This window comes from Neolamprologus brichardi, chromosome 4 (assembly GCF_056152115.1).
Source record: "Neolamprologus brichardi isolate AB-2024 chromosome 4, ASM5615211v1, whole genome shotgun sequence".
NCBI lineage: Eukaryota > Metazoa > Chordata > Actinopteri > Cichliformes > Cichlidae > Neolamprologus > Neolamprologus brichardi.
The window spans coordinates 3,593,046-3,617,574 of NC_142107.1; the positions used below are offsets into that span (position 1 = coordinate 3,593,046).

Genomic DNA, 24,529 nt, shown 5'->3' on the forward strand with positions numbered 1-24,529 from the left:
GTACTAGACTGCATTATGTTTAAAAGGGTTTCTAATATTCTCCTGATTGACGTTCAATACACACCTTCTCATTTATTTTCATGACTATTTACATTGTAGATTTTCACTGAAGGGATCAAAATTATGAATGAACACATATGGAATTATGTAGTAAACAAAAAAGTGTGAAACAGTTCAAAATAAGTTTTATATGTTAGATTCAAAATAGCCACCCTTTGCTTTGATTACTGCTTTGCACACTCCTGCATTTTCTCCATTCCCTCATGAGGTCGTCACCTGAAATGGCCTTCCAACAGTCTTGAATGAGTTCCAGAGATGCTGAGTGCTTGTTGGCCCTTTGCCTTCATTCTGCAGTCCATCTTATCTCAAACCATCTCGACTGGGTTTAGGTCAGGTGACTGTGGAGGCCAGGCCGTCTGGTGCAGCACTCCATCACTCTCCTTCTTCTCTAAATGGCCCTTACACATCCTGGATGTGTGTTTGGGGTCATTGTCCTGTTGAAGAATAAATGATGGTCCAACTAAATGCAAACCAGAAGGGATGGCATGTCACTGCAGGATGCTGTGGTAACCATGCTGGTTCAGTGTGTCTTCAATTTTGAATAAATCCCCAACAGTGTGACCAGCAAAGCCCCCCCACATCATCACATCACCTCCTCCATGCTTCACAGGGCGAACCATGCATGTAGAGACCAACTGTTCAAAAAGCACAGATTTCCACTGGTCTAATGTCCATTCCTGGTGTTTCTTGGCCCAAACAAATCTCTTCTGCTTGTTGCTTTTCCTTAGTAGCTGTTCCTTAGCAGCTATTTGACCACCAAGGCCTGATTCACACAGTCTCCTCTGAACAGTTGATGTAGAGATGTGTCAGCTGCTGGAACTCTGTGTGGCATTTATTTGGGCTCTAATCTGAAGTGCTGTTAAGCGCTTGATAGTTTGTGCGACTTTATTTGGGGACACATTCAGAGTTTTAGCAATTTTTCAGACTGACTGACCTTCAGTTCTTAAAGTAATGATAGACTGTCATTTCTCTTTACTTAGCTGATTGGTTCTTACCACAATATGAATTCTAACAGTTGTCAAATAGGGCTGTCAACCTCTGAAAAACACAACTGATGGTCCCAACATCATTAAGAAAGCCAGAAATTCCACAAATGAATCCACACAAAGCACACCTGTTATGATCAATTACTGAAGTGCTTTTGATTACCCTCTGAGTCTCTATGGAAGCAATAAGGGTGAACTTGATACTCCGCAGGACTGCGCAAAGCCCTGTGATGATAAGGTCTGTAATTGGCCTTGAACTAATACTAATACTGCATTAATACTAATACTCTCCGTCTTCATTCAAGCAACATATACATTCAGATTAACCACCAAAAACTCTTGAACCTTCCCTGACTTTGACATTAAATATTTTTTTTTTATTAAAAATATACTAGTTAGATAGTAAGTATAAATATACCAGCTGTCACCTGAAATGCACTGAGATCTTTTAAATTTAAACCTTGAGATTTGACAATAGGACCAAAGCATTTCATTACTTTTATCATTCCAAAAGAGCACTTGGCTCTCACACTGCAGGCTTATTTAAGGTGTCCAGAGTATTTAAAGTAGAATGGGAGGCAGAGCCTTCAGCTTTCAGGCCCCTCTTCTCTGGAACCAGCTCCCAGTTTGGATTCAGGAGACCGACCACCTCTCTACTTTTAAGATTAGACTTAAAACTTTCATTTTTGATAAAGCATTGAATTAGGGCTGGTCTGTCCACAGTCTGGTATCACTTCAACTTTCTTCCTGCCTATTGTAGGGTCTTTACTTTACAATATAAACCACATTGAAGCGAATTCTGTCGTGATTTGGCACCATGTAGATAAAAACTGAACTGAATGAATGGTCCTACGATACTGTCCTTTTTGTCCAAGACATAAGGGGACAACTGACCCTTATAATATAGTGAAGGAAATGTCATCTCTCACTATGATCAACCAACAAAACATCCTCCACAAGTAACCCAAGTTAAACCCATTGAATTTATTAGTTATGAAAGAAATATTGGAAATATTTTAAAACACAATAATTTAGAAAACAACACAACTCTCCTCTCTGCTAAAAGAAAAACAAAATCCAACACAAACTGACACTCTTGTGACCTTTTTCACATTCAGCAGATTAATGAAGACATCACAGTAACTCCAGATTTATGACGAGCAGCCTTTTCAGACAGTCTGTTCAGTACTCAGGGTTTGGATCCTTTGTACTGCAGTATGAGTTGGAAAACAATTATGCACTTCTGTGTGCAACTTCTTCAGTGAGATATGAAAATGAACCGTAGTTCAGAAAACATGATGAGAATCAAACCGGTTTTATCACGTAAAATACTTTCGTGGTAGCTGGATGTTAGCTGTTGTTTGTAGATGTTGATTTAGACTTTAGTGTCAGATTTGGCTCACTGATAGAAGAGTTTGGTTTTATGTCTTGGAGCTGAGTTGTTCTAATGCAGCCAGTATTTCATAGAGTAGTGAGGATAACAGGTTGTTGTGACTTAAAAACGAAAGTCTTATTGTGTGCTCCCACCTGTAATGCACCACGGCCCTGAGTCTCATGATATAAACAGATAGCAGTGAGTAGCACTCGGTCAGTTCTCTTTCTCTCCCTGCTCTATCTCTGTGCACAGGCCCGCTCTACATCAACGATGGTCTTTGGTGCGTCAGAGGACAGAATCAGAGGTCCTCCCTTCTCTCTGATCACCACGTCATCCTCAATCCTGACACCCAGGCCTCGAAAGTGCTTCGGCGCTTGGTCGTTGTCTTCACAGATGTATAGCCCTGCAGCAAGACACAATGTGAGCCGTAACGGTAACGGGACAGAGCATTTACATGCACGTGCAGCCGTGTGGATTTCAAACCTGGCTCTATGGTGATGGCCATTCCTGGCTGAAGAGGTTGCGAGCGAGATAGTTCAGGAGTGTCGTGGACATCCATGCCCAGGTAATGGCCAACGTGGTGGGGGCAGTACCGCCTTGCAGCCTGGAATTTAAATAAATAAATAGTGAAAAAGGCTGCAGCAGTCAGACGAGTGGTTCAACTAAGTCAAACCTCACATAAACCTTAACAAAGCACAACCACATTAAAGAGCACTTAAAACACCAAAATAAAAGATGAATGGAAGTCCAGCATGGACCTGAGAGGAATCCTCTGGATTAGGTCATCTGGTCAACTTTTTGAAATGTTGAATTGAAGCCCCAGCTTTAGTAACTACCAACACAAGATATCACCTGTAATACTGAAAGGGAAATCTGACTTCATAAGAATATAACGCCAGCATTCCTTCTGAAGCCTAAATTATACTCTGTTGCAGATACGGACAGCCGAAGACCCGACAACAGAGTAGTTAGTTCCTGTTATACTTCTTTGACGACCACTTGAAGTCCGCTGCATGTGTAAAAATTCTGAGGAAAAGTAAGATTTGTCCAGACTCCTCCTCTAGGGACCATGACACTGTGCAGATGAGCCTCATTAAATATAAAGTGCACAACCAATCTACCAACCAATCTGGGCACCCAGTGGTTTTCCAATTATTACCTGTAGTGCCTCAGCATCACTGGTACTGGCCTCGAGGATGCCAAGCCGCTTAAGCTGTCGTCCCAGCAGAGCCAGCATGGTGCTGTAGATGTGATCCAGACTGACGCCTGGAGAGCAAAGAGATAAACAGGAGCGCTGGACCTCCAGGACGGATTCGTAGAGCTCAATCTGTGCAGGACTGAATCTAGTATTGAACAAAAGAAAAAAAAAAAGTTTATTTCTGTGACTTGAACTGATCAACCTTCAAAAACAGACTACAGTTTCTTTAATTTAAGGGACCTAAATTCTAGAAATCAGATCAAATGAAGTTTAAAGTTGAATACCACGATCACCAAACCAGGACTGGAGGTGATGTGAACCACCTTTATTAACACATGCATTCTGGAAACAAATACTTGGAACAAATAGATGACTAAATAAACCTGGGTGTAAAATGAAGTTTAACAAATTTACACTGTACACTGACTCATGGGCTGCGATGCACAAATGGCAACTTCACTCTATCCTTAGCGAAATCATGATAACAGATGGAAAAGAACTTAAGGCGTAAAGGATTGAAAACTACAATCAGTGATTGTAGTTTAGTTTATCTCATTTCCAAAAGCTAGATCACCCTTTTTTTTTTTTTAAAAATTGGCTGGTTCTATTAAGGGTTGCCACACTAGATCATCTGTTGCTATGCAAGCCAATACGCACTGTGGTAGGTAATTTTTCAGATCCCCATATTGAAAAAGCTTTTGTGTCCTTCTTGAGGGCATAAACTCTCCATATTTATGGGACTGGCACAAGCAGCACTCTGGCATGTGACTCTCATGGCTGGGTTTTGCATAACTGAGACTGATTCTAAAAAACTGGACTAAAAGGAACCCAACACAAAAATGCACGATGCATTTATAGATGGCAAAAATGGCATTTTTCACTGAGAGGAATGTGACAGACTTTTCATTTTACTCTTTGATAGAGTATCAAGAAAAGATCTTTGTCTATTCATAATGTAATGTAGTGATTACACATGAGCTCATTAAACAAACTATCACTTCTGTAAACAGTTGGCACCAAATATTTTAAGGGTCCATGTAATCAGCTTACTTACTTTCCATTTATTGGCCACGTTCGAGTGATATCGCTGACATAACCAAAGTATTCACAACCACCATCCAGCAACACCATCTCACCATCCTGATGGAGACAAAGAGGAGGGAGCAAAACGTAGTGAGTCATATATGCTACTTAAATACATGTAAAGTAATTATTCTCAGGAATATCTGTGTCCTCTGACGTGTTCATGGAGTAATTACCTTGATTATTTGGTTGTTATTTATGTAGTGCAGAGTATTAGCTCGATTTCCTCCAGCAATCACAGGAGGGTACGCAAGAAAGTTAGCACCATGGATCCGATTCTCAAAATCAAACTGGAAAAAGGTTATGTTAAATATAAAGAACGCTCAAAAGCTCAAGACTTTTGCACAGTACAGTACGTAACAAATAAAGTAGACACTGTAAGACTTAAACGGCATTTTCAGTTTAAGGTACAACTCTCTGGAGTTCCATACCTGCTCTTTTAAAGCAGATTTGTGAAATTAGGAGGTAATTTTGGAACATTTCAATGCTGCTTCTCCAACTGTAAAAATCAATAAACTAACACTTACTGTTCTAATAATTACATCATTAGCCTAATCAGTGAAAGACACAAAGATAATGACTGCTCACACACGTAAAGGCAGTGAAGAAATAAAGGTCATCACAGAAGTCACCTTAGCAAACAGAACAGCTTCATCCACATCTCCTTGAGACAGAGCCATTGTCCTCCTAAAAGCCTGAAAGATAACAATATGAGCTGCTGCAAGTACACTTTATAAATCTAACATTCACTTGGAGTCTTCAAGAGCTTCACAAGAACCAATTTAAACGTCAACCTGTGCTGTGATTCGACCCGCTTCTTGCATGAGAGCCACTTCGGCTGAGCTTTTGAGGGCCCTGAGAGAGTGTATGAGAGGTCTGAGAGTGCGTGGTGTCGGCCCCGCCTCCAGAACGGGACACACGTGAGCCTGGTGGAGCCGAGGGTGAGCCGGCTGAGAAGTGTCGTACCACAGCATAGTGCCTGGAAAAGGATCAGAGAAGACAGAAATGCTAAGTGAAATGAAAAAAAAAAAATGAAAAATGAAAAATATTTTAATACCTAAATGAAAAGTTTTGGCACTGAAATAGGAAAGCATTTATCCAACAACTGCATTTTTATTTACCTCACACGTCCCATCTTTCTTTACTACCGTCCTGTCTTCACATCAGTCAATAAAAAACTTAAAACACTGGCACTATTATATACTCATCCCAGATTTTGAGATGCACCTATGGTATCAATTTGTAAATCCTACTTTGCCTCACTCTTGAGTTATCACATCCACGCTGCCCACCCGGCTGCTCAATGGGGTGATGACAAAACACATTAACATTTTACAGTTGAAGGACAAAAGAATCCACGCAGATCCGCAGGTGCAGGGCCAAAAAAATGTGAACACAGAACAATAATCAACAGGTCACACATTGCACAACCCTAGAATCCTTATTTATTGCATCTAGTGAAGTTTTGAGTACGCCTGCTCTTCATTTATGAAGATGAAGAGCAACCCACCTCAGCAGCAATAACCTCAATTATCAGTTTCTTACATAATTGTGGAGGGAGTTTGGTCCACTCTTTACAACGTTGCTTCACCTCATTGAGGTTTGTGGGCATTCATTTATGCACAGCTCTCTTAAGCTTCCACCAAAGCATTTTAGTTGTGCTGAGGTCTGGACTTGAGGCGAGTCTAGGCCTGTCAGATGAGGTCTGACTGACACCTTGATTTTTCTTTTCCACCCATTTGCTGTTAGGGATCATAGTCCTAATGCATGGCTTAATTTGTGCCAAGCTTCAGCTGCTGTGCAGAGGGCCTCCTGTCTGCGTGGAGCATACTTTGGTATGAAGAGGAGTTCATTGTCAACTCAATGACTTCAAGGTGCCCGAGTCCTGTGGCTGAAAATGAGCCCATTCATCGTGCTGACAGTTGATACGAAGTGCTTGTGCTGATATGCTGTGGTTGGTTTTCCCCTGTGCTGTGTATTATGGCCATAATGCCAAACGTGTGGCTTGTTGCATCATTGTAAACCTAATCCCCCCCCAAACTGTACAATCATGAACTTTTGGGTCTTTTGCAGATTTTCTGACCTTGAGGTTAATTTGTTAGGGCCACCACTCCTGGGCAGAAGGTTTGCTTCCAAAACACTGCATACATATATATATTCCTGTGATAATAAGGTTTGTGAAAGACCCTGAAGCAGTGTCACTTTGCTTCTTTATTCAAGCAACATACGTAATTCAGACTGACCACCCAAAACCATTGGGCCTCCTTTTCCTTTCTCAGAGAAAGATATGGCAGTTAGTGATCTGGTAGGAATGAACCATAATACTTTTTTTTTTTCTCTCCGCAGGATTGCAAAGAGTAATCCCCGCCACTCCCACGCACCCACCTTTCAGGCTCTTGAGTACAACACCCAGTTCTTCTATGCTATGAACTCTCTCTATGCCAGTCAAAGCAGCTGCTCCGTCCTTCCCCGACCGCGGTCCGTCCCACAGTTCTCTCCCCGGGTCTCTGCGGGGGACGAACAAAATAGCCTGGTCTGGTCGACCATTCCCGTGAAGAACCAAGGCACTGTCAGGTTCGAGAAAACCACTGAGGTAGAGGAAATCCTGAGGAACATATGTTTTGAGATGAATTAGTAAAAACTTGCTAAAATTACAAGAAGTACTCAGTAGACCAAGATAAAATTTCACCCAGGAAAAGGAAGAAGAGCAAAATCCAATTTTTTCTCCTTTCTGAAGAATTCTGAACTGAATGCAACTTGAAACCAAGTGCTCACCTGGTTCTGATGGAAGGGATAAGGGATGTCATTGGTCATGTATCTAGTTGGGTGAGACAAAATGATGGCCACATGGGTGCTGGAGGAAGCAGAAGGTCCGAGTCTTTCGGCCTGAGCCTCGATAAGCGAGGCCAGTCGGTGTCTGCGGAGCTCATATTCCGTCTGGCTCAAACCTGGGGTTACCTCACCTGAGGAGAAGCATGCTTTCCTTAAAGAAATAAATTAAGAAATGACATTTTACAAGATCAGCTGTCCACTGTAAACAATACTCACCATGTTTGATGAGGTGCGGATGAGTGAAAGGACTGGGCTGGCCAAGGTAACGAGGTGGAACCGTCTTTGGCTTCAACCCGCCAGGTTTTACAGAAATGTTTCTGCACAGGCACCAAATACATCCTACAGACAGAAACACACACAGACTGTAAACAGGTGCTTTGGTCAATTCAGTTTGACTAAAGCAAAGTTATATCAGTTCTGTCCGCTGGGTGATGCTGGAGCATTGTATATAGTAGTTTTTTCTCATGCATCTTTTTAAACAATTTTAGAGTTCGGTACTAAAAGTGAGTAAAAGTTAAAAAAAAAAAAAAAGACCCAACCCCATTTATAGCAATTTTCAGGCCACTACAAAGCATCCCGATGATTATTTACTGGGTAGAAGTCTGCCTGTCCTTACGGTTTCATGCAACATATCAGTGGGACGAGTGGGTGTCTTCAAAATGAGATAGAGAGAGAGATCAGTTGCATTAACAATCTCCCACCTACTTATCTTTTGCTCATGTTACTAGGTAACAACAGGATGTCATGGGACAACTGACTATTAAAATTGGTGAGTGATCTAAGCCCTGTGACATTAACAGATTTTTTTAAAGTGTAAAACTGGAGCAAATGTAATATTATACATATGTATTCAGTTACAGTGTGTCTGATGTCAGCCAATATGTAAAACTTTATCCATACAAAACATTAAAAAAAAAAAAAAGAAGAAGGGGGGGGGGCTCATTTAGCAATCACCTAGAGGTGGGGGGGAGTGACAATGATCAGCTCCAGGCCTCGCAGACCAATAAGTTGCGTCACAGCAGCTTTATCAGCATAGAACAGCGTCTCACATCAGAAAATATTTCAGTGTACCGACGGGTAAATCGCTGCCCACTGGTGGTGAAGGTTTGAAGTTACATTTTTTTAAAAGAGCGATTACAAAACATACCTTTATATAAACAACTAAAAAGCACAGCGGCGCTGGACAATGTAAAATTATTATGACTTTATTAGATATTTATTATCTGAGCACCAACATATGCTGTATTTTACAGGTTGAAGCAATGGTGAAGTTAGAGTAGACCATCTGTACAGTGCTGTGAAAAAGCATTTCCATGATTCCTGATTTCTTCGTTTTCTGCATAGTCGGTACACATCATCATCAAGCTCATCAACAAACACTTTTTTTTAAAAATTAGAAAAATATAACCTGAGTAAATACAAAATTCAGTTTTAAGTGAATATTTTATTTAATAAGGAGAAAAAAACCCTACCTGTCCCAATGTGAAAAAGTATTTTGCTAAATCATGAACTGTGATTAATTAACCACATTTTTGGAAAGCTGAGTGCAATTTCAATTTAACTATTTTTTTTTTTAAATTAAACCTTCATTTAAGGACCACATTTTGTATTTTCTCAGGTCATCTTTGCATATTCATTAGCTAAACCACATAAATGGGACACATATGCAATAAATAAATAAATAAATCAGGAAGAAGAAAAAAAAATCATTGCATTGTAACTACATGCCAGTTCAGTTCAGTGGATCTAAGCTCCAGTACTGTGCAAAAGTTTTGAGCCAAATGAAGAAGCACAGGGGTGGCTGTGTCCATAAGAACTTTTTGTTGATCCACCTACTGTTCACTGAAGGGTCATTAGAAATGGTCTCAGTGGAAGGTTGAGGGATGCCAAATTACACAAGAACTGGACCAAAAATCAGTGACAACAGGTCTGATGGAGTGTTGAATCCAAATGTGACATTTCTGGTTCAAACTGTCATCAGTATGTACAGGGGAAGTCAAGAGAGAGGTGCAACAGTGAGTGTCTACAGCAATCTGTAAAACAGGGTGGAGGCTCTATCATGGTTTGGAGTTGCATTTAAGCCAGTGGTGTTGGGGATCTTGTCAAAATTGACGGAATTACGAACGCAGAAAAGCACCATCAGACTTTGATCCACCATGCAATCTGCCTTTTAAGTCTGACGTCATTCGCCGTTTCAGGGTTCAAACTCCTCTTCAGTTCCCAAACTCAAACAAACACTGCCGCATCACTGGGAGCTAAAAAGTGCCAAAATTCTTTAGTTTGTAATGAAGTAAAAAGTGTGGCTGCTCTACCAGGTGTAACAATCAAGTTTAAGATTCAGGCATCCATAAAAAACAGGATTTATGAAGTTAGAGGTTAGTGAGGAGTAAGTTCGCTAGTTTCTATCCAAAGATGATATACAATATTCTGACTGAGTTATCCTGAAAAATGAAAAGTACAGCGCAGCAATCACTTTGGACATGCATGAAGACAGAAAACTAAACAGCAGCAATGTTTGTAAGGTTACTGAAGTTGGGCTAGCTGACAGAGCTATGGTTGATATGGAAAATAAAAACACATTAGCACAGTGAAGTTGGAAGATGAACGCTAACTTTTTTGCCCTCAATGAAAGTAATGTGAGGGACCCCGATGGGCAAAGACAAATGCAATCATACAACAGGAAAAAGACACTGAAAACGGACCAAACATCAGTCAGCAGAACACCTGTGATGATCCATCCCCAGCACGAGGTCAGTCACTGATATCCTGCTGCATAGTTCTGATTACTCGCTATGAACAAATTCCTGATCCTCAGCTTCATGCACCCATTCAAATCTTCGTTAGCCTCAGAGTGATACTTTTCTGACACATTCAGATATTTGGTGGCTCTCAAACCATAAGCTGGTTTAAATCAAATGAGCTTTACAACGTGCTGCAGACAAATGGCAGTAATAAAAACCCAGAGATGTGATCAGCCAGTGATCACTGACTATTTTAAGGGCTTGTTCAGATTAAACTGAACACAATACAAACACTTTTAAAAGACACCAGCCTTAATGGAAACAGGGTTTATACGTCATCACTTAACAACCGGATACTATCTGGAAAGTGTCTGATTTTTCAGGATGATAAGGATCCCAAACACACTACCAATGCAGTAAAAGCATACCTAGAAAAACACACAATAACACTATCAGCCATGGATTGGCCTCCCCAGAGCACAGACCTCAACATTATTGAAGCAGTGTGGGATCATGTTGAAAGAGAATAGAACAAAACCAACATCCAGAGAAGAGCTTTAAATGTCCTTCAAGAATCCTGGAGAACGATTCCTGAAGATTACTTAGAGAAATGAAAAGAAAGCTGCCTAAAAGACGTTAGACTGTGTTGAAGAAAAAAGGTGGTCGTACCAAATACTGACTTTCAAGCTGGTTAGAATTATTCAAACTCTGTTATTGCCTTATATACTGTCTCTAGACGGGTTTTCCCCCCCAATTCCCACCCAACATGTACATAAGAGAGACGTGGTTCAGGACTTTTGCACAGTAATGTCATTGTAGTGATTGTAAAGTTACTGTCTCTAACCTCCACTCCAGGTCCGTGGCATCAGCTTGACAGCGGTCCTCACCAAGGCGCTCGCTGAGAGCAACATTGTTGCTGCAACTTGAGGACACCGATCAGTCACAGCATGTCGCTCCCCTGCGGAACAAAGTGTGACAGTCAGCGAACTACGGAGCACTCATATTCACAGAGACACTCTGAAGTAACTTATTATCACTTACCGAGGTTAACAGTCTCTCCTCCAGCAGTTATTTGTACCCTGAATGACAGCTACACCTAGCTAGCTCGCTATTCTCACGTCTGCTAGCCACGCTCGTTTGTAGTTCAGGAGAATTGCTTCCCTGAGTTTGGTTTCCTAGGTAGAGAAGCGGAACCCTCTCCCTTTACTACTTGTTGAACCGACTACAAGTGAGCTTTTATTTTACTTATTTGTACACTCAATAAAATGGAGGCTATCGAGTGCCAAAAGGAATCAAATAACTAGTTAAACAATTAATTAAATGTAATTAATTAAAATGGTTAACAAATAAATTATTAAATGTTTTAAATGACATTATTGATATTTCAATTAATTATGTATAGATTTATTTAATGTAGTATTTCATATTTTAATTAATTATCACATTTTATTATTTACTGAATGATGTATTTATTTGATTCATTGAGGCACTGTATGTCCTCCATAAAATACACCATCAGCTTGTAAAAACAAGTCACAAACATTGCTCTCTCATAAAAAAAATAAACTACTAAACTAGAAACCAGCACAACACTGTCACTCTATTATTTAGTATGATTTTAACTTACAACAAGAAAAGAAAAATGCAGAATATTACAGGAGCTTCTTTCTAGCATTTCTACTACATGGTAGAAACAACAAATACGTGTATATTTATTAGCGATTTACACTATGAAATTCAGCGTATATGATTAGAAAATGAAAGTGCCTAAACCGTCAGGCGCGTTACTGCCTGGGAGGCTAGACTCCGGGAAAACTGGTCCAATTCAATGATGAGGTAACTTGCTGCCTGTGCATTTTAACCCTGAGCGTGACATTTCAGGGAATAACGAGACAAGGTTCAAGGTGGGATGGGTTTGTATGTTGTTATTGCCTATTATTGCACTTAATTTTCGTATCTATGTTCCTCTTCTTGTATACAGCGCTTTGTGACTGTTTGCCTGTTAAAGTGTTTAATAAATAAACTTTGCTTATTCATTTATTTATTATTATTGTCACGATGCTGATACAGCCATGACTAGTAAAAAAAAAAATCTAAAAAAAATCTAAATGCACTGTTATATTAAAATGATCCAGTACAACTACAGGAAATGCTATTCACTATGTCAGTAGAAAGAATATTAAATATTTATATATATTTGTATTAATTTGTATTTAATATTTCTATTTACAGATATTTATATAAGAAGAAAAAATGTTAACGTTTTTACTACTTGGGTTCATTAACCCCTCTAATGAAATAATCTCGTACTTCTAGGGTTTACAAAGTTTGGGGGAGCTGAGTTGATTCGCACGCGCTGTGAAGCAGAACCGTTCCTGTCAGGCCAAGTTCAGGGCACACACCACCCTTACCCCCTTGGTCTGTCCGATAACACGCCTGAATGAAAACCCAGGAGCGACGCCACTGTCGGTGAAGGTGTATTATAGTACTAACATCGACTGCAGGCTTCCTCTGTGTGTTTTTTCCTTAACTGTCAGTTAGGCATATCTTCGGCCAGGTGAGTTTGCTTTTATTCCTGAAAATAATGTTTGCATCTACGAACTATTTTGATTAATCACGGCCCGCGGTGCAGCAAGCTAACGACGTTATTATGCGTCAAACGGTCGCCGCGTCACAGATGAATTCACATTTCTAGAAACTTCTGACCTACGACCCCTGAAACAGTCACTACCCGTAGTCGTTGAGTGGTTGGTTCATTTGTAAAGCTTCAGTAGCGCTTGTTGCTGGTTTTATATTGAACTGTGGAGCTGGTTACTGCGCACGCTCATTCAATCCTTGTGCGTTAGCATACCTAGCTTACGGATGCTGTCATTTGTTTACGTGCAGCTAAACACAACTCCGGACTTTGCTAAGCTGTTGATTGTTTTTCCTCTCTGGTTTCCCCCTGCACGTAGAGCTCCGTCTGGTGGACGTGAAACTGTAGCATGGACCCACGGAAAGTGGCCGAGCTGAAAGGCTTCGTGCAGTTGTGCGAGGCTAATCCCGGGATCCTGCACCTTCCAGAGATGGGCTTCTTCCGGACGTGGCTGCTAAAGTCAGTACACTAGGAACTTACCTGTTGCTAAAAACAGTGGGAAGCCATTGTCTAATGCTGGTCTTCCTGGTTTAAGGAATCACAGATGATTTTTTTTTTTTTCATAATGCCAAAACAAGTGCTTAGGTGAGATCTCAAACAGATTGTAGGGTTGACCACATGCCCTGTTCTGCCCACCTAACGGTAAAGAACACGGCCCCCCACCGTAGGGTGCACAAAGCAAAGCCTCACAACCAGAGATGGGCAGTAACGCGTTACTTGTAACGCGTTACTGTAATCTGATTACTTTTTTCAAGTAACGAGTAAAGTAAGGGATTACTATTGCAAAAACGGTAATTAGATTACCGTTACTTTCCCGTAGGAACGCTGCGTTACTGCGTTACTAAAACCGTGATTTTCTTGCGAGAATGTCTCATGACAGTGAGGTAAGCGAGTGTGATGTTCGTGACAACAGCTGTGTGCAGATCAACAATGGATAATATATCGAGTGCGGAGAGAGTATGAGCGTGCAGCGTTTAAAACGTGGAAGTACTGACCTTATTTTGAGTTTGATTCCGTAAAAAGAGACAAAAACATTAGTGTCCGCTGTGCGTGGGAAGAAAACTTCTTTTTACAGCGAAAAAAACCCCCTAAACTTCCAAGCAAGCACCGAGTAGCTAAGACGTAATGAGAAACTCACAGAGAAACTGCGGTATCCTTCCACTGACCGCTGCGGCACACCTGCACCAGGATAAACCTCCGCCTACTCTACTCCTGCTTTACAGGTGAAAATAGAGCAAAAGGACCGCTAGTCTTTGACTTTATTTATTTTCTGCTGTGTTTTACTTGCATCTGAAAGAGTGAGTGTAAACACAAAAAAATTATATATATAGATATATATATAATGTGCTGGAATGTGCAGAAAATAGGTTTAAATGTTAAACTAATTTCTTCCAGTCAGAGAATGGTGCATATAATTAAAATTTTGCTTCATGCATAAAGTTAAAAGATTAAAACTAACAAAACAAGTTTTAAAAAGAGACTTTTCCATTTGATTACATTTTGTATGATGGATTATGTAGAAAAAGTAGAATTGGGCTGAAAGATCTATCGCTTTATCACCTATTCAGGTTGTAAATCATGTTTTTAAAAAGTAACTAAGTAACTAAGTAACTAAGTAATTAATTACTTTTGAAAATAAGTAATCAGTAAAGTAACGGGATTACTTTTTTGGGGAAGTAATCAGTAATTAATTACTGATTACTTTTTTCAAGTAACTTGACCAACACTGCTCACAACACAACGAATTGTTAAAGTAAAACCCCAGAGGTTATTTTGCTTCCGTTGTTGTTAATACCTCAACTCTGCAATGCAGAAAACTGTTTTGTTTTTTCATCTGAACAGCTCAGATGAGCTCAGATCGGACTGTGGTACTGTTATTTGTATATGTTTTTAAGGTGCAGTCACTTATTTTTTTGAGTTTGTTTAATAGAAAAAGATATTGTGCTTATGAATATGCATCGATTAGTGTGTAATTATATTGTCCAACAAATTGATGTTCTTATAAACTAATTAGTTCTCTTAAAAAAAAAAAAAAATACAGAGGTACAGGTGTCACTTTATGGAAGCCGCCATGTTACTCTGCAAACTTGAATACAGTGACTGAGATGTACATCACTGTATGTGGGTAGAGACCAGCAGCATACGTCAGAGGCCGCAGAGAAATCGTAAGCATTCGCATGCGGTGGAGGTGAGATTTAATTTGTCTGCGCCTTCACACTCAAGATATGAAAAGTTACACCTAGGTTTTATCGGTCCCCTTCACCAAAGAAGTGAAAAACGCACGATGGCATCTTAATAAAACATCATCCTCTTGCTCCTCACCTCAAGCCTCATCTCCTTAATTGAATTCAGAGAGGTCTAACACACAGAAACGTGCATAAACATGCTTATTTATTCTTGATATTGTTGGGTATTGTCAGCCGATTAGACACGCGACCCTCCTGAGCAGACAATGAACAGGCTAAACAACAAAGGTTGGTTATAAGCTAACATTATGCCAGGTAATTTTAAGCTCTTGTGTCCTAAAAATTGCTGTTCCATGTGATAAACAAACCTCAGTGACACTGTTATCTGAAGAAAGCGAGCCTCACTGACCCACTGATTCGTTTCAGACTCTTTCAAAGCTTTCGCAGTTTTACAGCTGCCTCCAGTGTAAATAGACCTAGAAACACATGACAACTGAGGGGGGGGGGGGGGGGGCGGGGTTAAAAACAAGCTGAAATCAGTTGACTGCAGTCTGCAAAAGACTGACATCTGGTGGTGAGATTTTCAGCACTGTAACTTTAACTAAAGTAGCAGACTTTTGTCTGTGCAGCTGAGAATTTTTAGAAATAAACTGCTTGGAAAAACTCAATTAAAAACCAATTAGCCAAAACATTAAAAACTAGACTACTAGTATTCAGACACCCACCAAAGGACAGATCTGATATGTGTGTGCTGCTGAGCTCTAACTTGACTGTTTAATCACCTAACTACAAATCATTAGTTTTCTGATGGATTTGAATACAGGTTTTGTTTTACTACGCTCTTGGGCTCACCAGGACCCCACTATGATTGTTGGGGGTCTGACACAACTTCCTGTGGGGATAAAAGAACGGTCTTTAAAGGTTTGGGACAGGTTAAATAGGGTTAGGTAGGGTAAGAGGCTAGTGAGTACACCTTCTCAGCATCTGTCCTCACAATTATTATCATAGAGGCATGTGGGACAAAATCTCAAATCAAAGTTCACGGAATGAATGTTTTAAGGTGCCAATATATCGTCCACTGTGGTCGCTTTGCTCACTCCGCACCGTCATCTGGCTGTTATACTGGCTGTTAAGCCATGAGAAGTCGCTGCAGTATTTTCCTAAATGATAGTTGTCAGGGCTCCGACAATATCGCATCACAAGCACCGATAAGAAAGAGAAGAAGTCAAAACTGGAAACCAAGACTTTGTTGAGTGTCTTTTTCTTTAGGGGGGGGATTCTTTCTACACACTTACGTTTTCAAACAGTTGCAATTTCTCCCTCTGTGCGTCAGTACACTTGTGTCTTCAAACAACCTGCGACTTCTGCGGGGCAACGAACCAAGTTACAAAACTCAAGAGGTGCAGAACCGGCCAACACGCCACAAAGATTGGGTCTCGCAACACAGGATGTGATCTCAAAATCCTCATCAGAAACCAGCCACGCAGGGATCATTAAAGTGGCCTTACTTTGTGCGCTGCTTGTTTTACTCAATTTAAGCTCACTTTTTGCAGTTTTACATGCTGTGGTTCAGTGAAGTGGTACCAAGGAGAGGGACGTAACTTTAAATCTGATGGTGTATATGATTTGATTACACTAAAATGTTGAGAAATTAACTAAGCAATATGTTCAGGTGAAGTAACCCTGTTACAATATCTGTTTAGGCTTTTCCTCCAAAACAATGTCTTAAAATTTAGTGTTTTGTGTTTATTTTATTGTTCTGTTTTGCAGCATGGGTGCAACAATCCCTCCACCACCCAAGACAAGTGACTCATGCCAGGTGATGCCTAAAATATTATTTAATTGCCTTTTACTTCATGCTAATGTCAGAAATTACACCTCATCGTAACAAAGCGTGCTTTCTGACTTGTAGGGTGGCTGTCCCTGTGGCCCTCCACCCACCGCAGCTTCGCCTCCTGAGCCTGAGCCTGAGCCTGAGCCTGCGCCTGCTGTGCCGTCTGAGAGCGAGGAGAGTGAAATAGGTACTGTATGGCCCACTCAACACTTTGTTTCATGACAGCCTGGAGCTTTGATTTACATGCTGTAAATTTAATAGATTAAATGAAATAATGTACACAATTTACGGAAGAATTTTTTTAATAGAGTACACTTTAACTGCTAGTCCTTTATTTATCAATGAATGTTTTAATTAATTATAAATAAACAGAAAACACTTCTATTTACATCCTATTAAAGCATTTTAACATCATTATTTAGTACTGAAACAGACTCAGAGCTTACCCGCAATCATCTAAATTCCTTATTCTAAATATTTCAAAACTATAACAATGAGGGAGTTAACACAAGAATCAAGTAAGAATACTAAAGAGAAATTACTTGAACAGTTACCATCAGGATACAAACATTAAGTTCACCAAGGAGGATGCCGGGGAAAACACACACACACAGACATAAACATATTAAAAGATATCCAAACTGGGCCTTTATCAAGTCACCAAAAATGCACCGAAAAGAACCTGAGGCATCAACCAGTGAGGAGCACAGTGACTGGGAGAATAACACTGTCATCCACGGCACTTCAGACCCAGCCACACACTCAGACAAAAACCCTAGCTAAACAACTCAGTGCAGAGAGGAGTGCTTGGTTATAGACATGAGAGCAACCATTCCACAGACACATGGCACAACGCCTCTTCTACAGGATGAGACTGGGCTGTATGTTTGCTTTTAAAGGACAAAGGATGCTCTCCTGAGGATTCTAATGTTCACATTTTGGACAGAGAACAGGAGGCAGTCTACATCCAGTTTTGATTTAACCACCATTCGTGTTTCCACGCTGACAATCCCGTGAGCTTTTAGAGCTGAAGGGGCTTACTGGATGAGACGTGAAACCCAAAATAAGTCCAGTTGGCTTCAACTTGAGCCATTTCAGATCAGTTCCATCCAGGCTGAAAAAGCTAATGCTATCGACAGATGGAGCACAGTGGAGATGTGGCTGAACGCATGTGCAGAAAAATAGCTCACTGATATATAACAATTCTGATGTGGTCACATAAAAATTGGTGTAACATCCCAACACAGAATGTTTTTACATTATATCCCTTGTTGGTAGCTGAGATGTGGTGCAGTTTTTGCTAGCTGTTAACCTGTTTTTAAGCTACACCAATAATTTTTATTGAGCTTATTTCAGTTAGTGTGGAGCTGAGTAAACGTTCCCCGCCAACAATAATGGTTCAGTCCTGCAGGGATGCTGATGCGAGTAATTGTCTACCCTCCAAGTTATAGAACAAAGCGCTCCCGTCTTAATTATTTATGTTATGTTTTTGTGTTTGGTTTCTCAGAAATCGACAGAGAGGGAGTGATCGAGCCAGACATTGATGACCCGCAGGATATGGGCGAGCTTGAAGACATTGAGGTAAAGTTATGCACATACATTAAATCAAAATTTAAACCCTATCTTAGTTGGAAGCTGAGCCCCTGACTAAGATTCAGAGACAGAGAAATTACTATATTTTAAATTTTAGAGAGACTTGAGGCATAGATATCCATACTCTCCCACAGGTTCAGTTCAGTTCAGTTCATTTTTATTTCAAACATGAGCCTTCACAATCATTACAAAATATCATTCCATTATTTGTTTGAAAAGGAGTAGGCAGAAGTATTCACTTATTTGTCCCTACCCCCTCAGGTTTTACCTCTCATTCATTTAATTTTTTTTTTAGTCTTAAATTAAACAAACAACATATGAAACAAAAGTAAAGCAAAACAAAACATACATAAATCAAAAACAAGAAATTAGCAAGCCCCACCACAGTATAGTTTCTTTCATATGAAAAATACAGAAGGTGTATATTTGCAGATACACAAGTTATGGAAAAACAAACAAACAAACAAAAAAACCCAAAAAAGAACCACAACACCATTACCAGCAACATTACCGTCCTGGGTTAACCCCGTTTTCTTCATTCTTATACTTATTTAAAATTAGGTTTTTATATTTTACTTTAAACTGTTTTATGTTTTTACTGTCTTTTATTTCTTCTGTTAGACTGTTCCATAATTTAACTCCTGCAATTGAGATAGACATAGTTCTCAAAGTTGTTCTAGCACTTTGTATTTTTAAATTCCATTTCCCTCTTAAGTTATACCTACCTTCTCTTTCTATGAACAATTTACAGATTTCTTTTGGAAGCAATTTATTTCTTACTTTATACATTATTTGCGCTGTTTTAAGGTCACAGAGGAAATGATGGACCAGGCCAATGAGAAGAAGATGGAGGCCATTAACGCTCTAGGAGAAGGTGGGTTGATGGTCTGTTTACAATGAACAGTGAATGCAATTCCTGAATGCTTTTCCTTTTACATGGAAGAAGAAATTAAAATGACTCTATGATCTGTAATGTCTAATTTTAAATATATTTTAGGTGATCTGCAGAAAGCTCTGGATCTTTTCACTGAAGCCATCAAGCTTAACCCCTGCCTTGCCATCCTCTATGCCAAGAGAGCAAGGTGAGAGTCCACTGTGTCCTTCAATTGAAACCACCACCTCTTCTTCCCCCAGATACCGTCTGTTCTGAATGCCTTTGAGTGTAACTGGTTATTTTCTTCGTTTTAGTGTCTACATCCAGATGCAGAAACCCAACGCAGCCATAAGAGACTGTGACAAAGCCATCAGCATCAATCCAGACTCTGCACAGCCTTACAAGTGGAGGGGGAAAGCTCACAGGTACGAGAGAGCTTCTGCTGCACAGGCAACATAGCCAAATTCTCATTCCAAGCTTCCACAAAAGCATCATTCAGGCCTGAATTACTCCCCTAAATGGGCTTGGTAATATTTAATCATCTGATGGGGTTTGATTAACATTTCTCTTTAAAATGAATAAACTACCCAAGCCCTTTACTTTAGTCCTGGGATATATATATACTAGACATCATAGTCTAAATGTGTACACATTTTCCATTTTTAGTCTCTGTGCTTCGAGACTGGTCAGTGCTCATGATGTTTGCAGTGATAAGACATGCTTTTATTTTGAAGGCGAATATTCTCCATTTCTGGTTCATGTCACACTTTTTCAGCTTTCACAACCAGTCGGAGAGTAAAATTTTGAAGTTTGCAGACAAGTTGATGTCTTCCATGCAAACTACATGTGACAAGGTTTTTTGGTACAGCACCCTCTTTCACCTAGCAACAGCCAGCAGCCCTCAGCAACCACCAATCACCAAACAGACGGAGGAATGTGCATTTTTCCCTCTTGGCCTGTGTGAATGGGGCCTTAAAAATGCTCCAAATAGCACCAACAACAGATAAAAACACTTCAGTGAGTCAGATTAAGGGAGGTGATGTTAAGCAGATCTCTGTCAGCTCTGCTTCAGCAGCATTTTGGATCAACTGAAGGCTTTTTAGGAGCTTTTAGAAATACCTTTAACTCAAGCAGCCATATAAGTCCTAAAGTGATTAAATATGTGAGTTATTAAAGTTCTGAAGAAGGTAACTGGAAATGGAAACCAAATATTGTCAGTAAATTGATGTTTGTCCTGCTGCAGGCTGCTGGGACACTGGGAGGAGGCAGCCAGGGACCTGGCCACAGCCTGTAAACTGGACTATGATGAGGATGCCAGTGCAATGCTGAAGGAGGTCCAGCCAAAGGTAACAGTGACGTGAAGAGAAAGATTAAAAAAACGCTTTGCCACAGTTTCATTTTGTGGTGGGAACAGTAATGCAGGTAGTTCAATATGTAGAAGGTTGCAGTTAAACAGCAAAGTCCTGATCTGTTTACATGATCTTAATGCAGATGAACTCTTTGTAATTTTCAGGCCAACAAAATCATAGAGCACAGACGCAAATATGAGCGCAAGAGAGAAGAGAAGGAGATCAAAGAGAAGCAAGACCGGATAAAGAAAGCCAGAGAGGAGCACGCACGGGCTCAGAGGGTGAGTTGCCGGGAGGAATATCACAGATTTTCCAGGAGTGAAAAAATCCAAAAACTGTATGACACTGATGAATGTCTTATTCATTGTTTTGCAACAGGAAGAGGAAGCACGACAGGCTGGAGGAGGATTCTTCCCAGGTAGGAGAGCAAAAGCAACTCATTTTACTGCCGGATGCCTTATGATGGAGTCCCATAATTTATACTCCTCTAAACACTGATTGTTTTATTGATCATCCCGTGTCTGCAACGTCCAGGGTTAGAACAATGTGTGAAGCTGCGTGTTCATGTCAGGGTTCTGTTATGCATCCATTTATTAGACACATTAGTGCAAGTATAAGTGTAATCATTGCTTGGCAGGTCCGGGTGGATTCCCAGGCGGATTCCCAGGTGGAGCCGGAGCTGGTCCCGGCATGGCTGGTCTAGGTGAACTCCTGAAGGATCCTGAGCTGCTTAATGCCATGAAGGTGACTAACTCTGTCCTCCACATCACAGCTGTCCCATGGTTAGGGTTGGTCATTTTAACACGTAATATAGTGCTGAGGAGAGTCTTGTAGACAGGACGGCTAATAGAACAATTTTGATGCCCACACAGTAACAAATGATTATTTTAGCCTTTAGGGCAGCATGGAGATGAATTTAGTTGTTGTTCTAATGTTTACTCACTGACAAAGCTGTCTGCACAGTGTAGCCAGCACCTCAATAAAGGCAGATACCTAGAAACTGTATTTCTACTTGGTTTAGGAAAATTTCTCATTGTTTCAACATTTAAAAAATCATTGATGTCACCTTTAACATTGTAGAATCTTTATCAGGCAATATAAAGCACCTTGAAGGAAGTCTGTTTTTTTTGTTTTGTTTTTTTTAATCAAACTACTCTGTACAGTAAACTGCCAGTGTCAGCAGTTAGGTCAGTAAATGTAGTCTAGTGTAGTCTGTAAATATTTATTTATCCATGAAAGAATTGTAATGTTAGTGTCACAGCCAAAAGCTGAAGGTACAATACACTCACCAGCCACTTTGTTAGGTACAGCTGTATGTCTAGTCCAGGGGTCGGCAACCTGCGGCTCTTTAGTCCTTATAGTGCAGCTCTGTGTGGTTTGGGAAAATAAATTAGAAGTATTTAGCTGAAGTGTAATTTATTTATGTTAGTTCTTTTTTAACTTGTAGTTCTAAATTGGAAGATTATTGTGATATTGAAATATAAAAATAAAATTATATTCTATTATTTTTTCATCGCTCAAAATAAGAGTCACACTCGCGGAAGCCGGTGTACCCGCCGAAACGGCGTGCATTTATCGAGACTTTCAACCCCAGGTAGGCCAATTATGGATCTTCGGATCCACATTAGGTCGGCAGCTGTTCTCCACCGTGAACTATGTTAAAACCAAACACCGCTCACGCCTCACAGACGACAGCTTACAGTCCTGCGTAAAGATGAAAGTGACTTCATACAGCCCCGATTTGCAGACGCTGTGCGCAGAGGTTCAGGAGCAGAAGTCCCATTGTAAACATACCACGGCAGACCTGACGATGTTTCCATGAACACGCTTTTCAGCATCTCTTTATTGACCACTTTTCACACACGGTTGCTGTACACATACAGCCGGCTGTAGCTTTTCAGTTCACAGCCCGACACATACCAACACAACAGCATAGAGAGCACAGACGTTAAGGCGGCGAGGCGTGATTGTGGGTGCCGCTCAGGTGCGTCTGCCTCCCCTGCAGAGGCGCTGCAGACCACGCCCCGCCACACACATTAACCGGGTAAAATACATATTTAGGCAGAATTTTGCAAATTTCTATTTTTCATCTTTTAGCAGCATAGTGCTTTTTTTCCAATTATTTTTTTAAAAGTCAGGTCAAGGCTCCAAAAGCCCAAAGGCGATATAAGGGTGGCTTACAGCAGTTTTTGTTTGCTACATGGATCATTTTAGTTCAGCTGGGTGTCTTTCCTTTTGTTATATTTCTTTAAGAGTTCAAAATGTGTTAATTACATAAATAAAATGTAATTTTCTCTGTAGCACTTCAAGGATTTCATAAGCAACACACCTTAGTTGTTCACACAAAGCATAAAGGTAAAAAACAATATATACAGTGTTATCTTCATTTTAGATGTCAAAAAGTATTTGCAGCTCCCAGTGTTTTCGTTTGCGTGCAGGTTTTAGATGTGTCCTCGATCCAACACAGCTGATTCAAATTGCTAAATTACCTCCTCAACATGTCTTGAAGTTCTCCAGAGGCCTTGTAATGAACTAATCATTTGATTTAGGTGTATTGACCCAGGGTGATATCTAAAACCTGCAGGACACTGGCAATTGAGGCCTGGAGTTGCCTACTCCTGACATAAATCATTCAGCCACACATGGCTGTTATGCATTGTTGAATCAGTAAGACCACCATATGACCTATGGTAAATAAAACATCCAACAGTTTTTGTTAAGCTGATTTAGAAATGCCCTGGGTGAGCAAAGTTGACCCCATTTTTGTCCAATATCCTACTCCAGGACCCTGAGGTGATGGCCGCCTTCCAGGATGTCGCCCAGAACCCGGCCAACATCTCCAAGTATCAGAACAACCCCAAAATCATGGCCCTCGTCACCAAGCTGAGCTCTAAATTTGGAGCTCCTCCACAGCCATAGACAGGACGGGACAGAAATGGGAGAGAAGAACGAGTGGATGTGGTGAAACAATCTGGAGAGCAAAGCTTTTCAACAATTATTCACTGTGTGTAGTTCAAACAGGGGAGCAGGTGACGGGTTAACTGGCATGGTGTAGAGGAAGGTTGGCAATTTCTTTTTTTTTTTTTTTTAATGTTCTTAATCAGCCTGTTAGCACTTAGCAACATGTCAACAAAGCAGCCCGGTGGTTAGGAGTCAGGTCTGATACTTATACACCCCGTCCAGCACATCTCAGCTGGGAATTCACTTAAACCACAGGTTGACGTTTTCTAACCTGCGTCATGAACAGCCAAACCGGGAGCCTCCTGCATTAAGACGCTAGCTTAGAAACATTTCTACCGCTGTTTAATACTCTCTATGATTTAGCTACTGGTTTCTTTCTGTGGACGGAGCTGAACTCTCACACCACTGTGGGCCCTTCTTGTTATCAGATGTATTATTATAAAAAGTATTGAACATGTTTGACCCTGTTGGAAAAATAATTCACAAAAATAAAAGCTCTGTTCCTGCAAATCAGGTTTGATCTGCATTTCTAGTTCTGTTTCCCGTTAAATGTCATGTGTAAAAGAGTTCACTCATTTTTATTTTGACTTCAGTTTTCCTGTGATAATTAAACTGGAAAGAATGATCAGAAAACTCGACTCATCTTTTCACCTGTCATAATCATTGCCTCAATCTGTTTACAAACACAGCTGGTTCCAAATGTGAGTCTTTAAAGGTATTTTGATAAATCAGGCCTGGTGGGAGAGTGGGTCACCAGCTACTTAATCCATCCACAACATCTGTCTTTCAGCCAGAGGATTACCACTCTAACACACAGCCGGC

At 40.4% G+C, this 24,529-nt stretch overlaps 2 protein-coding genes across 4 annotated transcripts; one reads left to right on the forward strand and one right to left on the reverse strand.

Annotated features, from left to right (window-relative positions):
* Positions 1–2,011: 2,011 nt before the first annotated feature.
* Positions 2,012–11,600, reverse strand: xpnpep3 (X-prolyl aminopeptidase 3, mitochondrial). Its single transcript, XM_006797978.3, has 12 exons — positions 11,317–11,600; positions 11,120–11,233; positions 7,751–7,873; positions 7,478–7,665; positions 7,088–7,307; positions 5,497–5,681; positions 5,335–5,397; positions 4,879–4,992; positions 4,674–4,759; positions 3,581–3,764; positions 2,905–3,025; positions 2,012–2,824 (listed from the first exon to the last, which is right to left on the reverse strand). Exons 2-12 carry the CDS (start codon positions 11,184–11,186, stop codon positions 2,658–2,660), a joined length of 1,518 nt encoding a protein of 505 aa, XP_006798041.2. The 5' UTR covers positions 11,187–11,233; positions 11,317–11,600; the 3' UTR covers positions 2,012–2,657.
* A 1,075-nt stretch (positions 11,601–12,675) lies between these two features.
* st13 (ST13 Hsp70 interacting protein) lies at positions 12,676–24,340 on the forward strand. Of its 3 annotated transcripts, none has more exons than XM_087839631.1 (13): positions 12,676–12,832; positions 13,230–13,369; positions 16,867–16,915; positions 17,009–17,117; positions 18,438–18,511; positions 19,331–19,397; positions 19,521–19,605; positions 19,712–19,822; positions 20,641–20,743; positions 20,911–21,027; positions 21,125–21,164; positions 21,384–21,490; positions 23,531–24,340. In XM_087839631.1, exons 2-13 carry the CDS (start codon positions 13,260–13,262, stop codon positions 23,663–23,665), a joined length of 1,107 nt encoding a protein of 368 aa, XP_087695757.1. In that variant the 5' UTR covers positions 12,676–12,832; positions 13,230–13,259; the 3' UTR covers positions 23,666–24,340. The 3 variants fall into 3 exon arrangements, with proteins under 3 accessions (XP_087695757.1, XP_087695759.1, XP_087695758.1); XM_087839633.1 differs by lacking the exon at positions 12,676–12,832 and adding an exon at positions 12,902–13,022; XM_087839632.1 differs by lacking the exon at positions 12,676–12,832 and adding an exon at positions 12,958–13,112.
* The last annotated feature ends 189 nt before the right edge of the window (positions 24,341–24,529 follow it).

What these genes read in the sequence shown, in the direction of transcription:
- xpnpep3 (XM_006797978.3), bottom strand. Translation starts at nt 11,186, where the DNA reads ATGTTGCTCTCAGCGAGCGCCTTGGTGAGGACCGCTGTCAAGCTGATG. An exon ending in ATAACAACCAAATAATCAAG is followed by an intron (nt 4,760 to 4,878) that starts GTAATTACTCCA and finishes TGTCTCCATCAG; the next exon opens with GATGGTGAGATGGTGTTGCT. An exon ending in GGCCATCACCATAGAGCCAG is followed by an intron (nt 2,825 to 2,904) that starts GTTTGAAATCCA and finishes GTCTTGCTGCAG; the next exon opens with GGCTATACATCTGTGAAGAC.
- st13 (XM_087839631.1), top strand. Translation starts at nt 13,260, where the DNA reads ATGGACCCACGGAAAGTGGCCGAGCTGAAAGGCTTCGTGCAGTTGTGC. An exon ending in TGGAGGGGGAAAGCTCACAG is followed by an intron (nt 19,823 to 20,640) that starts GTACGAGAGAGC and finishes GTCCTGCTGCAG; the next exon opens with GCTGCTGGGACACTGGGAGG. An exon ending in AGCACGCACGGGCTCAGAGG is followed by an intron (nt 21,028 to 21,124) that starts GTGAGTTGCCGG and finishes GTTTTGCAACAG; the next exon opens with GAAGAGGAAGCACGACAGGC.